Raw genomic sequence first — 15179 nt, forward strand, 5'->3', positions numbered from 1 at the left:
CTACTGTATGATTTGAATACGTTAAGCCTCACGTTCATTTGTTTTAATGTGGCTTACATGTAAAACATAAGGGCATGTTCACTCACAAGTTTTAAGTTATTCATCAGAGCAGACTGATAGTAATTTGTAATTAACTTTATTTCATTGCTTTCATTTCTATTCGCAAGCCAAGTTCCAAAAATGAAGATTTTACCTCGCTTTCAATTCAATATGGCCGACTCGTGAATAAATTATTGTTCTGGCGGACGCAAGCTCAAACCGTCGCTCCACTGAGTCAAGTTTTTATTCTTTTTCTTAAAATTTCCAATTAAACAGATCAGTTGAGTATCAGAAAATTAAAAGGCATGATTTGGAGGAAAAAAATCAAGACAAAGTTGGAACCCCACACCTAATTTGGTGTTTCAAAGAACCCTTCCAAGGGAGTCGATTTTGATCGGACTGCCGTTGGAGCGGGCGAAGCTCTGAACCGCACGGCGCATGTAGTCCAGACGGGCGAAGTCGGCGTCCGTGATTTCCATGGTCGGGTTGAACGCTGTAGCGTACAGCTCTTCGGGAAGCCGTCCGCCAAGGTCGGTCACTCTCAGGCATCGCTGGAGCTGGGAAGAAAACACGCGACAAATGTTAACTTCGACTCGAAATTTACTTCGTAAAGGAAATTTACAATCAAGGTATTAATGATTATCTGAAGGGTTAGAACTTAGAGCGAAGTTAATTGAACAATGATGCTTAACTGTATAGTTTGCGCAGACTGCGCTAGAACTTAGGCCTAAGATTGATTATTATCAGCAATATCTGTGTAATGGACATGTGCTAACCCTGTAGATCGGACAGACCACGCAGCAGCACGGCAGGAAGAAGCTCCAGCTCAGTACACGGCAGGTTGTCTTGCTGCAGTCCGGGCAGGTGAAACACGGCGCCCTCTCCCCGTAGTTGGTGACGGTGATCTTAGCGTGCCTGCTGATGTAGCGGGTGTTACCCCAGGGCCAGGTGTTACCCTCCTCGCCTCGGCTGACAAAGACGGACTCCAGCCACTCCTCCAGAACCGAGTTGAAGTCGAACTGGAGATTGATTCAAAGTAACCGCACTAAGTTATTATTTGAAAACCTATTATTATAAACGACTGTAATACGTGTTCTGTCACAATCGGATGCGTACTCATGGGCAGAGATTGAAAGGGACATGCGACCAAAATCAATTTAGGGTATTTGTTTTTCTTTTTAATCCCTTCAACTATGTGTTTCTAAAAATGCCAAAAATAAAGTGTAAATGTTTAAGGTCTTTATAATAATTGACGTCAATTGCTTTTGGGGTAATTTGCGGATGTGTATCAATGAGGGATGCTTCACCAGGACATTAATCCTCTGTTTCATCTTTTGAGACATTACCAACTTCAACTGTGTGTAGTTTGCTGGCTAAGAAAAGTCCGTTTTCAAATCGTCATTGTAAAGGGACAGACTCCCTCCGGTTTTTTTTTTTTAAACATTTCCGCTGGAATTTTGGATTATTTAGAATGTTGCGTTAATAAACTAACTTGACCAGTTTACCTCGACGGCAAATTTCTTCCCTTCGCGCATGAGATCCATAGCTTCTGCTAGCAGTGTTTTGAAGTGATGCTGGATCTGCACGTTTTGGGTATTGACGATTACCGCTGCTTTGCCTTCAAAACAAATAAATAAACATGAATCTAAACAAATAAAGTTGACACAAAATAAACACCACAAACAACGTGTGACCAGTGACGTATAACTTGGGCCTAATTTTGCAGAGGGCACTATTATATGGGGTTTCAATTTCTGGTTTGGGCACGCAACTGAGCTTACTTGTGTAACAGGCCGATTTGGAAGAGTATGCTTTACGTTACTCATAGGCCAGAGGGTGTCGTCAGGCCATTTTGAACCGGGGAGTGTCGAATGTGACAACAAACACTATGGGACAGGAAACTCTCGGTCATGTTAAGTGGTGCTATTCTTGCCGGCGTTCTGCCGACCGACACAAATGTTGCCGACAGGTTAATGGTTGTGCCGACAAAAACGAACATACTGGAGGAGGTTGACATATCCACGTACCTCTTATCAACGTGCCTGACTGCGCCAGTGGCAGACCTACGGGGGAATTAGGGGGTGTAAACACTTCTCTTGAACCGCGTAGAAATTCGCGTAGAAAAAAAACACAAGAAATGTCTGTTGCACCCCTTTGGCAGCTAAACTCCTCTCTTGATCCAAATGCAAGACCCGCCTCTGTGAGCAACCAAGTTATAATATAAACTGACAGTAGCCCTTGCCACGTTGCAACTCCGACCCTGGAAGGGGTCTAAATTGACCGGGGTGGTGGTTCTAGTGATGGGTGAAGTTTAGAAGGGCGAAGCCTTGGGGAAGGTCAATACATCCACGAGATTATACCTGTGTGTACAAGTGTCGTGTTGCTGGTCTTTCGGTGATCTCTCTTCAAGCACGCGGTCAAGAAAATGGGCAGGGTGAGGAGTGTCTCCGTCAGGGTCTCAAGCTCTGCCTCGGTGTGAACCCAGAGACACCTAACGATGCCAAGTGGAAAAACAAAAGATGAATGGAAGGGGTTTCATGAAACCACGGCTGCGACTCCAACTTCGGCTTGAAAGATTTTCTTAAGTCCCTTTCCGTGGGGAACTCGATCTGGTTCGATAATGGTTCAGAACAATGCATCCTATAATATTATTTGGCCGGAGTTTATAATGATCCCAATTTTTGGACATTCTGGAGACAGAGATGAACTGGAGGTTTCGAAAACTCAAAACTTGTTTTTTTTCTTTAAATATTACTCAATTCATACTTTTGGGGATCACTTTTCAAGAAAGACTATATAATGGAAGAAGAAACTTAAATTATGAAAGTAAAATTTGGGTGTGGTTACGCTGTTTTGGGTTTCAAAAACCACTTGCTGAAATACAATAGACTTCCCTTTATCGCATCAGATTTAGTATCGTGTTATTTCCCAACACCATTTTGTTTTTCAGTGTCAGTTCAGCAAGCACTTGATCCTCAATTTTTAAAGTTAAAGTTTTTTAAAGTTAAAATCTCAAAATTTGTTATATGCGGCCACTGGCAAATTGCAATTTCATTAACTGATAGCAACGTACCCTCCTTTGGAGTCCGAGAAGATGTCTTTTGCGGACCTGGCACACGACGTGATCTTGGTGGGGTCTGAACTGAGGTACTGACGGCGCTGCTTCCTCCACCGAGTCGTCCGCTCCTTGACGCTGAAGCAGGCCGGCGGATGCTTCACGAAGTGTTGCATGAGCGTCACGTTGATGGCCGGGCCGGTCGGCGTGAGGTTGAGGGGGCGACGTCCTACTGGCATTCTGGATCCACCGATATATTTGAAACCTCGCTGACAGAAAATTATGTTGGGGGAAATAATGTTTATTACGGTTCATACGTCCTGGAAATTTGAAAATGATTTCTCAATTCATAATTTTAATAGCATTGGAGTCATTTGTTACCGACGAAACAAAAATCGGCCATGGTGAGTTGCAGCTTCAACTTTCATTTCTCTTCATTTAAGAAAGGAGAACAATATAAACAACAAAACAAAAAACAAAAAAGTCAAACAGAGTAGGGAATACAGAAAGCGCTATATGTAGATGAAGTACTAAACAGTTTTCTCCATATTTTTAGCGGGGATATCAATTCATAGCTAAATGGTTTGCTCAGAGACGTATAATTTTGAACGGCTTTTAATTATACATCTTCACTTAAGTTAATATCTCGCAAATTATTCCAAGAAAATGGGACTGAAGAGATGTGGAAATCAGTTGTTGGAGTCTTTATTCCACGCAAGCCCTATGTAGTGTTCGAAAAATGATAAATTAAGATTATTTTACCGAAAATTGGAAATCCCTTACCTGCTGAAAAAGATTAGGAGATTCAATAGCGTTTGGTTCTTGCTTCGACGTCGAAGAATGTCACTTCCAAGCAAGTCCACTTGTAAACGATTACTGACAGATCCGCAGAGAAACATGAAATATCTCCAGTTGCAAGAACGATCGAGCCTGTCACTTTGAACTTAAATGCTGGCAACAACCGGAAGCGGAATAGCCGAACTTCTGATCCGGACGCGGATCTGTTAACAGGACATCGCCAAGGACAAGGTCACGCGAGCGACATCGCAGACGGGGATTGGACAGGAGTTGGGACTGGAGGCGGGATTTGGCAGACACTCAACTTAGTTTCAGGAATTCTTCGGCTGGTCATTAGACTTAATACAAGGACGTGAAAATACCACCTCTAGGAAATGTGCAAATGAATACATTGTAGACGTTTTCACCGCAGGCTGACGTAATCCCGCCTATGCACACGTATACACCAAGAAACGTAAAGAGCCATGTACTTAATTTTTCTTTAAGAACATATTTTGTGCAACTTTCTACTTCTCTGAAAATGTATAAAAATTATTTGACGTCCCTTTTTGGTTAATTTTAATGCAAAGTGCACTTCTTTAAATATTTTCCCCCATGGAGTTATCCGGACAACTGAGGGCACTGTTGCTGTGACGTCATTTCAGGAAGAAACCGGACGGACACTTGGCCTCCGTAAAATCAAATAGGTGTGGGGTGGGGGGGGGCTGGTACCAACTTTCAAAACAGGGGCCGCTCTTCAAAACCGCGATGCAAACTACGCACTGTGCGCCCATTGCTTTTCATATTCGTTCATATCAGAACTCTCTATACCATATGGGGAAATGGTTACTGAAAAACAATTAGCCGCAATTTGGGGAAACTTATTAGGGCGCTCGTTTTTGGTCACTTTTTTGGATCAATTTTCCGTATGAGGCGCCATGTGTAAATACTTTGTTCTAACAAAATTCTATATAATTCATTTGTTATTATTTATTATATGATTTACTTTTCCGGCTTATTAAGACTTATTTACTTATATGTAATTCATTATTTACATTATCATACATTTCTTCTCCGACAATTATATATTAATAATTGTTTGGCAGTTTGTTTTATATGTGAATGCATTTATTTGCCACTATATTATTTACCAATAACTTTTTTTGCAACATAATTATCTACAAATAATTGTTTGCAAACTATAATTATTTATATATAATTTTGTTTGCAACATAATTGTTTACAAATAATTGTTTACAAACTATAATTATAAAAATATATAATTTTATTGGGAACATATAATTATTGATAAATGCTTGTTTGCAAACTATAATTATTGATAAATGTACATAATTTTTTTGGGGCCACTTAATTACATGTTTTTGCAAATAATTGTTTGCAGACTTGTATGGGATTATTCTGATATCGTTTTCATGATGCGACACGGTTTCATTCTCCCTGAAATATCAAGTACATGTATCTTAAATGTGATGCGTGCACAGAATTTAAAAACTACATTTGTGTTCAAAATAATATACATGTACATTTGTAAATGTTACTCAAACAGTACAGAGTGATTTGAATAAATTTTGTACTATAGGAAAGCTCATTAATTGAGCTTTCATTTCCTAGATCTGGAAAGTACTACATGCAGAACTTCTTTACAACCTAGGGGGCGCCATTTCGGATTTCCTTTGTTTTTGTTACTTACTCCCCCTGTACTGACGAGAGTCAACTGTAATATTTAACACCGAGAAAATTTCATACTATATTCACGGCATGATATGATATGCATGAAGGCTGTGCGGGAAGGCTGCAGCACAGAATAATTAACATCAATAAAACTTTATTATATAATCCAGTCAAAATTTAATATATTATGTCATAATTATAATAATCACAATAGTAATCTCATGTGTTTACAAGCATAATATTGCAACATTGCCCTTTACAAATAAGATTTCAGAAGCATAAATGCAGCCATTTTATGTACAAAACAGCCCCAAACTTGGCAAAAATGGGGAACTGCCAACATAGAACTGGATACTAGCTCAGTTGGCAGAGCAATGGTGATGAATTCCGGAGGTCGCATGGCTCACTCTCAGCTCCGGTCAATTTTTTTCCCATCAAATTTTCAATCAAACAAATCAGTAGAGAATTAGAATGGGGTCCGCTCATAAGTCCGACGCCTCATAGGTCCAACGCCTCATAAGTCCGAAATTTCGAACTTATGAGGCGTCGGACATTATGAGGCGTTGGACTTATTAGGCATAAGATTGATTTATTCTGCCTCATAGGTCCGACGCCGCAAAAGTCCAACACCTCATTGCCCCGACGCCTCATAAATCCCAAACATCGTCTGTCCATTGTCGGACGATTTGTGCCTCATCAGTCTGATGCCTCATGGGGCATGGGACCTATGAGGCGTCGGACTTATGATACGGCCCCATCAGAACATTAAAGGCATGATTTGCCGAAAAACAATCAAGGCAAAATTAGAAACCTAATCTGATGAAGTGAGTCAATTTTGATCGAATTGTCCTTGGATTGAGCCAAGCTCTGAATAGCATGGCGGGCGGTCGAAGTCGGCGTCCGTGATTGCCATGTTCCGGTTGAGCGCTGTAGTGCACAGCTCCTCGGGTACCGCTCCGCCGATGTCGGTGGCTGGTCCTTGGATTAAGCCAAGCTCTGAATAGCATGGCAGGCGGTCGAAGTCGGCGTCCGTGATCGCCATGTTCTGGTTGAGCGATGTAGTGCACAGCTCCTCGGGTACCGCTCCGCTGAGGTTGGTGGCTGGTCCTTGGATTGAGCCAAGCTCTGAATTGCCTGCGGGGCGGTCGAAGTCGGCATCCGTGATCGCCATGTTCTGGTTGAGCGATGTAGTGCACAGCTCCTCGGGTACCGCTCCGCCGAGGTCGGTGGCTCTCAGGGATCGCTGGAGCTGGGAAGAAACATGCAACAAATGTATAAACATCCACTCTCCATAGATTTCTCTCATAGGAATATTACAACTGCGTATTCAACGCCATCAGGTGTGTGTGTGCGCGCAGTGTGCAAAAATGATCTAAACACACATGCGTGTTGCTCAAAATTTCTTCGAAAATACAGCACAGCCGATGTGCGTTTTGAAAATTTTACAAAGGGTGGTCAAAAAAAAAAACCCAAAACAGAACGACATACTTTTCACTACCTTGAGACTCAAACTGTACCAATTGATGGGTAATCCATTATGATCACAAAATCTCCCGATTCGGTAAAGTAGTTTTTGCTGCAGAGAGCCTACTTCAAGAAGGATACCTCTTTCATGTGGGTATTATTAGATAACAATCCCTTATCAATTAAATTGCAAGTCAAATTCTCAGGCACAGTTTAGTATTGAATTCATCGGTACAAAATGACCCCCACCTTGCTTCACAAAATATAGGCTCTAGAACAGAATACTTGACCAAATCGGGCAAGCTTGGTTTCATTTTTCTTCTAAAAAGACTCTCCATGCATTGATACACGTATACATGTATGTGGTTTGAGTCTGAGGGTACTAGAAGTATAAGTTCCAGGTTTTTTGGAACACCATGTATGATACACAAATTCACTTAGGCAATGAAGTCACACCCAATGCAACAGTGGAACAGAATAGGGCTCACGTACAGTAAGAAGGTCCGGGATCGAATCCCATTTAGAAGAGTTCTTTTTTTCCTGAATCGAGGCTCCGGAGGATTTTTTTTTAAAGCGAGGTAAAGTCCTAAATTTCACTACGCCTATAACCCCCAAGCTACATGCCAATGTGACTATATGGGGCTGGGTCTGGCAATGGCTTTTCCACTTGGTTTTCCACGATTTCATCTTTGTCATTGTTGTATTTTTTGGGTCATTTTCTGAGCGCTTTGTATCCCTAGGAAAAGGTGCTTTATAAATGTTATTACTATTATTATTTATTATAGATAGGCCACTATTCATGCAAGACGGCCCGGCTGATTGTGCACTTGCATTTGTTTGTTTTTCATGTAATGAACATGGGCTTACCCTGTAGACCGGACAAGCCACCCAGCAGCATGGCAGGAGGCAGACCCAGCTCAGTATACGGCAGGTTGTCTTGCTGCATTCCGGGCAGAAGAAAAAAGGCGGCTTCTCTCCGTAGTTGGTGACGGTGATCTTAGCGTGCCTGCTCATGTAACGGACGCCGTAACAGGCACAGGGCCCGGTGCTGCCAGCTGCGCCTTGCCTGACAAAGGCAGACTCCAGCCACCCCTCAAGAGCGGGGTTGAAGTCAAACTGGAGACCGATTCAAACAGACTGGTCTAAATTATTATTTAAAAACATACAGCCATTTGTAATAGAAAAACTGTGACATGTTCTGTCAGTAAAACAGATGCTTCAGTCTCGGGCAGAACTTGAAGTGGAGATGCGACCAAAATCTGCGGCCAAATTCTTCAAATATGTGTGGTACTTAAAATGTCTTAGCTGAACTGCAAAAGTTTCAGATCTTAATTTTGCCTCTGACGTTGATTGCTTTTGGAAAATTCGCAGAAGTGTATGATTCAAGAGATGCTTCACCAGGACTTTCATACCCACACTTCCTCTGTTTTCATCTTTTGAGATATTATAATATACATGTAATGTCTCAAAAGATGAAAACACAGGATGAAGTTGATAATGTTATTATCAACTTCAACTGTGTAAAATTTGGCTAAGAAAAGTCAGTTATTTAAATCGTCGTTGCAAAGGGAGAGACTTCCTCCCCCCCCCCCACGCATTTTTTTTTCACCCGTCAATTGGACTTCAGATTATGTTGCGTTAAGAATTGTAACTGGACAAATTTACCTCGACGGCAAAATTCTTCCTTTTGCGCATGAGGTCCATAGCTTCTGCTAGACGTCTTTTGAAGTGATTTTGGATCTGCCAGTTTTGGGTATTCACGATTACAAATGCTTCGCCTTAAAAAACAAAAACAAATAAATATAAATGAAACAAATATACTGAATATACAAAAATAACCATCAGACGCAACTTGTGACCAGTGGTGTAATAAAGTTGGACGGGACACCGTCGGCCAATAGCACTGTGCGACAGTACTGACATTGTCAGTACATTTAAAAGAATTGTTAATAACGCTGTTATTTTTCCCAAGGAAGCTAGCCAAAAAAGCATCCGAGTGCCCTTTTGACCAAGGCTGAATTTTTGACCCTGAATTTCTGAGGCAAAGATCAGAACCAGGCCAACTCACAATGGACTCATCTGTTTAAGCTATATACATGTAACCTCAGGGGCTGTTGTGGTGGGGTACATTGTGTATCTCCCAGTAGCTCTTGCCACAGTGTACAACTTTGATCGTGGAAGAGGTCTGAATTGAGGGGGGGGGGGGGGGGGGGGGAAATTAGCAAGGTGACCCTTGATGCAGATCAATAAATCCAAGAGATTACCTCTGTGTACAAGTGTCTGTTTGCTGGTCTCCTGTGCACCTCGCTGCAACTGGGCGGTCAAGAAGATGGGCAGGGTGAGAAGTGTCTCCGTCAGGGTCTCAAGCTCTGCTTCTGTGTGAACCCACAGACATCTAAAGACGCCGTGGGAAAAACACATAATGAGAGGTGAGTGGAAGGGATTTCAGGAAATCGCTGCCATGTCAAATTCAGCTTCAGTAGATTGTTAAGTTCCTTTCTGTGGAGAGTTCTGATTCAATGATGGACCCATTATATTCTGTTTGGGGAACGTTGCGTCCTTATATTATGTGGCCTGGGTTTATAGTGGTTAAAAACGTGCCTTCTTATTGTTGGAGTACGGAATCCATACACTATTTTCTGTGCCAAAAACCCACTCCACTGACACAATGGACGTCCTTTCGGTCAGATTTGATGTAGTGTGTGTCTTCACACTGACCAACACCATTTAAAAAACTTCAGTGACTTTTTGATCCGTTTTCAAATTTAATTTGTTTAATGTTGAAATCTCAAAATTTCAACATGCGGTCTGCTAAAACTGTAAAAAATAAGACGACCAATTTCTAGAACATGGGGCCAACATATAAAATGATATAATGAACCTGAGCTACAGTGAACCACAAATTAAACTGTTGACATTAAACTGTTTGACATTGTCGAAAACTTATACGTACCCTCCTTTTGAGTCCCAAAAGATGTCTTTCGCGGACCGGGCACACGATGTGATCTTGGTGGGGTCAGGACTGAGGTACTGGCGTTGTTGCTTCCTCCACCGAGTCGTCCGCTCCTTGACACTGAAGCAGGACGGCGGATGCCCCACGAAGTATTCCTCGAGCGTCACGTTGATGGCAGGGCCGTCCCGAGTGAGGTTGAGGGGGCCGTGTGCACACGGTGTGCCTCTTAATGGTAGAAATAGGGGGTGAGAGTACATTCTGGATCCACCGATGTATGTGAAAGCTTGCCGACCGACAATTATGTTTCGGGAAAATAACGTTCCGGTTCACACATCCTGGAAATTGGAAAATGATTTTTCAATTTATACATTTTGTTCAACATGAGAGTCATTTTGTTATCAATGAAACAAAATAGCCCATGTTGAGTTGTGGCTTAAACATTCATTTCCCTTAATTAAAGAAACGTGAACTCAATACAAACAACAAAAAGTGTAAAATACAGAAAGTGAATCCAGCAAATGGAATGTATACAGAAAGTGCCGTTTTGATAAAGTAAAACAAGAAAGGTTTCGCCCATAATTCGTGAGCAAGGGAATAGAGCCCGAAAGTGTGCCAAATTGTCTTTGAGCCATGTTAGCTGCCGGACGCCTCCATGACCCTTCTGCATTTTACAGGGGGCGGCCCTTTCTGTTGCTATAATTTTGGGCGGAATGATTTTTTAACCATTCTCACCCCCGAGAAACATTCATGTTGGAATTTTATCTTGGCATTCCCCAAGGGAAGAAAAAAATGACCAGTAATCAGTTTGAGATTGGTGAAACGATCATCAGAATTCATGCAACTTAAACAGAGCGTGGCGAAATGTTTGTCAGAGTTCTACAAAAGGGTTGCGCAAATGAAATGCATGTGATGACTCATGATGTAAACAAATGACTAGTATATTGACGGTAAATGACCAGGTTGGGGGCCAGCACCAAATATAGCGACGTTGCTACATTGTACAACAGCCGCTTGATCAAGCGACGTTGACGTCACTCTATTCTCGCGATATTTCAACAAGCATGACAAGTGTTAATTGAGATTTCCAGGGTACGCTTCCGGCCAGAAACCGTCGCTTGATTTAGTGACAGTGACATATCACTCTTTTTACTCTTTGACTTTGACAGGTCTTCTGGAAAACCCAAGGAGATTAATGAAGAAACTTATCAGAGGCATTACACTGACAAAAAGCTTAGCTAAAACTTATTTTCTTGGTAGCCTGCAATAGAAGCTTGGAGGACTAACAGGTCTATAATATTTGGTACAGCAGCCATTCCGGTTCATGCCGGGGACCTAAGCCCCTCCCATTTTACGCCCACTGAACCAATCAACTTTTGGAAACTTGTCAGGTGACTATATTGGAAAAATATTTGGCTATATTGGAGAATGCAGACGGGAATCATTGAATCTACTCCACGAAATCGATGGAGACATTTAACATCAACTAATGCCGTAAATTTAGCAGAACTACCATTGTACCAATGTTTTCTGAAATTAAATTTTGTCATTCGAACTCGCTAACACATAAACGGTACAGCAGTGATACAAAATTCAACACCGCCGGAAAAGCTAAGACGACAAATCTCTTCTATGCGATTTTAGAGAACCCAGATGGAAGGAATGTTGCTATTGGATGTTGGGTAGCATGCGTGGTGTAAACCAGGCCAATCATTGTCATTCTTAAGATTTAGGCCCATGAAGAAATCGAGGTAATCCCAGAGCTATGATCTAAAAATAACTGAAGAATGACGTCCTTGTCGCTTAATCAAGCGGCTGTTGTACAATCTAGCAATGTCGCTATATTTAGCGCTGTTCATGGTCACGTACCTGATGGCGGAACATGGTATGGTAAATGGCACAACATCACGGCTTGACAAGTTGTTACGTCACACTTCTGACTGGATTCATGATGATGGTTGACGTACATGGCTGGTGTAACATGGCCTATCATGAAGTAACGTAACATGGAACATGAATGATGAAGCATGGAGTATGGTTCGATTATATTGTATAAATTTAAAGAGAAAAAATAAAATATAATTCACTTAAATTAAATTTAAATACAATACACATACACAAACATGTGTCCAAAAAAACCTCTTAAAACGTGTAGGAGAAAGAATGCTAGGAACCTGACGCCACTTTTTCTTCATATCATCTCAATAAAGTCAGTCATTGCAAAATTGTTGTTTTATTAGGAAATAGGCCTAGGCCTAGGCCCTATACTATAGGAAATTTTCTGGACTCTCCACAGACTTTGTACACATGTCATGACATAACCGTTGAAGATCTCTATCCTTGAAGTAGCCCCACTTGTGTGGCCTCGGTATTGCTGCACTGTACGTTCGGCCACGCCCCTGGTTTTCCAACCTTAACTGAGGAGTTTAGTCCAAAGCCTGGCGCACTTTTTTTTTTTATTTTGGGGCCTTTTTTTCACATACCACTGGCACTGCATACGGTTGTATTCTGTGATGTCTTATCTTTTGCCCTCCGGGTAGATACGGTAATCTTTCTTCAAATTTTTTTAGAGAAATTTAGACATCTTTCTGGAATCCTCATAATGCAAGTTTCGGAATAAACTCCTCAGTCATGTCAGTAGATTGGGAAACCAGACGTGTGGCCTAACGTACAGCGCAGCAATACAGAACAGAGGCCACACAAGTGGGGCTATCCTACTCCTAGTATGAGGCTCATAGTTCTAGAAGTAGGGCTATCCTTGAAAGTTGAAGAAGGTGTTAATGACGCACATAAGAATTAGGCGGTGGATATTTTGCCGGAGACGGCAAACCTTTAGTAAACGTTAGTTTGCCGGATATGCACTGAACATGCGCAGTTACTGTTTTTTTTTACTTAAACATTTTCCGGTGACAAATTTTAGTCTGGCTCCATGCCAATATTATCGCTGTAACCTCGTATTCACAAGATGGGATTCAGACCATTTTATAATTTCGGACTTTATTTCCCTTTTAAAAAAAATCCTCCAGAGCCACAAATCTGAAAAAGAAAATGTAATCGCAGTGGCTATTGTTACGGCAGCCGTAACGCATTTCCCATTTTCTATTGTTACGGTATAGACTGCAACTTTTATAAAAACATGAGAAGAAAATAAAAAATTAGAAGGAAAAAAGTGAATTTGAACGTTATGAAATTCGGACTTTATTTCCCTTTAAAAAAAAATCCTCCAAAGCTTCAGGTTAGAAAAGGAAAATAATTCGAGTGCAAAACTGAGATGCGAACCTGCAACCTCCCGGTGCAAAATCCTACCCTCTATCGACTGGGCTATCGCACTGCTCGCTAACACGTGGGGAAACAAATAATAACCTGCGTGTGTATCAAAAAGGTATCGTAGAGGGCGCTAAACAACGGCCGCCGTAACGATAGCCACTTCGAAATGTAATACTCTGTAATAAAATGTTTGAGACATGTTAAAATAATAAAAGAAGAATATTCTTATTTATTTGGGGATGGGAAAAAAAAACTTTAAAATGTGGCGGGGGATCGGGATCGAACCCGAGTCATCCCGCTCACTAGACCCATGAACGTGGCGTTGTATACAACGCCACGTTCTTGTTTCATTTCGAACCTGGCGAAATCGATCCGACATACATAATTCCGTATGGGTGTTGAGTACTCACCTAGAAATCTAAATTTGCCCGTCCGATTGTTTCGGCTGTGTAATTTCGACGAAATTTGCCCATCAGTAAAGACCCATACGAACGTGTAGAAATTAGATTTTAACCTGACCCTGACAAATAACCCCGGACGCGTCTGAGTCGCTTGGACAGATTGACGGCTGTTTCATGTCGCAACCCCGAAAAAAAAACCCCGCAGACGATTGGCTGCTCGGCTCATCTCGTGTACAGTACGTGTGTGCACACACACGCGGGCGCACGTGCGACCGCGTGCGGTGCGGTGAGAGAGGAAAGGACTTGAAACTTGTCTAAAACGATGTCTCTTTTAGCTGCGACAGTAAACAGCCGTCGAATCATACGAAAATAAAACGCAATGCGCCTGCGTCAGTTGGGGAAAATGGCAGCTAGCTAGTAGCGGACGGACTTCATGAATCGGGGCCAGAATTTTCCTCAATTTTTGTCAAATGCAAGTTTTGACGAACAAATAGAATTCAAGACAGCTTCATATGTGAGAACTTATTACATGGGCAAATAAAGTCCAGTGTGTGTAACGGAGGGAGTCAGAGGTACACGTTCGCCAGGTTCGAAATGAAACAAGAACGTGGCGTAGTTTACAAGCCACGTTCACGGGTCTACCCGCTCACCAAAGCCTTTGCTTAACCACTACACCAAGCGTGCTACACAAGTTTTGATGGGAATTTAATACATCTTATAATTCAGCCCTATCTTAAAGAGTACAGCGCCCTCTGTTGATATGGATTGCAGCCGGCAAACCTTTAGTAAACGAAGTGGCTATCGTTACGGCACTCGTTGTTTAGCGCCCTCTACGATATTTTTTTGATACGCACGCAGGTATATAATTATTTGTTTCCACACGTTTTATCGAGCAGTGCGCCAGCTCAGCCGATAGAGGGTAGGATTTTGCACCGCGAGGTTGCGGCTTCGAATCTCAGTTTTGCACTCAAATTTTTTTCCTTTTTTAACCTGAGGCTTTTGAGGATTTTTTTTAAAAGGGAAATAAAGTCCGAATTTCATAAAGTTCAAATTCACTTTTTTCCTTCTAATTTTATATTTTCTTGTCATGTTTTTTTTATAAAAGTTGCCAGGTTGCAGTCTACCGTAACGATAGAAAATGGGAAATGCGTTACGGCTGCCGTAACAATAGCCACTGCGTTTAGTAAACGTTAGTTTGCCGTCATTACCTCCGGCAAAATATCCACTATCTAAGAATTAAGAGTTTCTGCTGAATCTTTGGACAACTAATGGAAATACCTTTCAGTCACACTACATTTCTTTCCAGTAATGTATCACCTTGTATTAAAATGATCTCCCAAAGTCCCATGCCCGAGCTCACCTGGTTTGTTCTGCACAACCATAAGCCGCACCAATATTCTTTTAATAGAGGGCGCGCCACATAAATAGTTGCCCCCCAAATTCGTTTGGTGGTGGATAATTATCGAGACCACTATTTATGTGGCGCGCCCCCTATTACATAAAAGAATATTGGTGCGGATGCTGCACTATTGTT

At 41.7% G+C, this 15179-nt stretch overlaps 2 protein-coding genes across 4 annotated transcripts; both read right to left on the bottom strand.

Annotated features, from left to right (window-relative positions):
* Positions 1-187: 187 nt before the first annotated feature.
* On the bottom strand, positions 188-3356 carry LOC119739456. Its single transcript, XM_038214419.1, has 5 exons — positions 3113-3356; positions 2400-2530; positions 1545-1657; positions 816-1058; positions 188-596 (listed from the first exon to the last, which is right to left on the bottom strand). The coding sequence occupies exons 1-5, from the start codon at positions 3331-3333 to the stop codon at positions 402-404; spliced, it is 903 nt and encodes a 300-aa protein (XP_038070347.1). The 5' UTR covers positions 3334-3356; the 3' UTR covers positions 188-401.
* A 1258-nt stretch (positions 3357-4614) lies between these two features.
* LOC119739452 lies at positions 4615-15090 on the bottom strand. 3 transcript variants are annotated; one of them, XM_038214412.1, is made up of 7 exons: positions 15006-15090; positions 11847-11963; positions 9981-10315; positions 9292-9422; positions 8693-8805; positions 7895-8143; positions 4615-6812 (listed from the first exon to the last, which is right to left on the bottom strand). In XM_038214412.1, the coding sequence occupies exons 3-7, from the start codon at positions 10235-10237 to the stop codon at positions 6393-6395; spliced, it is 1170 nt and encodes a 389-aa protein (XP_038070340.1). In that variant the 5' UTR covers positions 10238-10315; positions 11847-11963; positions 15006-15090; the 3' UTR covers positions 4615-6392. The 3 variants fall into 3 exon arrangements, with proteins under 3 accessions (XP_038070340.1, XP_038070341.1, XP_038070342.1); XM_038214413.1 differs by having other exon boundaries at positions 14963-15078; XM_038214414.1 differs by having other exon boundaries at positions 14924-15078.
* Positions 15091-15179: the final 89 nt, after the last annotated feature.

The sequence above is a fragment of the Patiria miniata genome, unplaced genomic scaffold (assembly GCF_015706575.1).
Source record: "Patiria miniata isolate m_02_andy unplaced genomic scaffold, ASM1570657v1 HiC_scaffold_30, whole genome shotgun sequence".
Lineage (NCBI taxonomy): Eukaryota > Metazoa > Echinodermata > Asteroidea > Valvatida > Asterinidae > Patiria > Patiria miniata.

Bases quoted from the DNA above. Each gene is read 5' to 3' on its own strand.
- LOC119739456 (XM_038214419.1), bottom strand. From the start codon at position 3,333: ATGCCAGTAGGACGTCGCCCCCTCAACCTCACGCCGACCGGCCCGGCC. The intron at 2,531-3,112 runs GTACGTTGCTAT...TGGCATCGTTAG, and splicing joins TTCTCGGACTCCAAAGGAGG to GTGTCTCTGGGTTCACACCG. The intron at 1,059-1,544 runs GTAAACTGGTCA...ATCAATCTCCAG, and splicing joins GGAAGAAATTTGCCGTCGAG to TTCGACTTCAACTCGGTTCT.
- LOC119739452 (XM_038214412.1), bottom strand. From the start codon at position 10,237: ATGTACTCTCACCCCCTATTTCTACCATTAAGAGGCACACCGTGTGCA. The intron at 8,806-9,291 runs GTAATCTCTTGG...TTGTTTTTTAAG, and splicing joins ACAGACACTTGTACACAGAG to GCGAAGCATTTGTAATCGTG. The intron at 6,813-7,894 runs GTAAGCCCATGT...GTTTCTTCCCAG, and splicing joins TGGCTTGTCCGGTCTACAGG to CTCCAGCGATCCCTGAGAGC.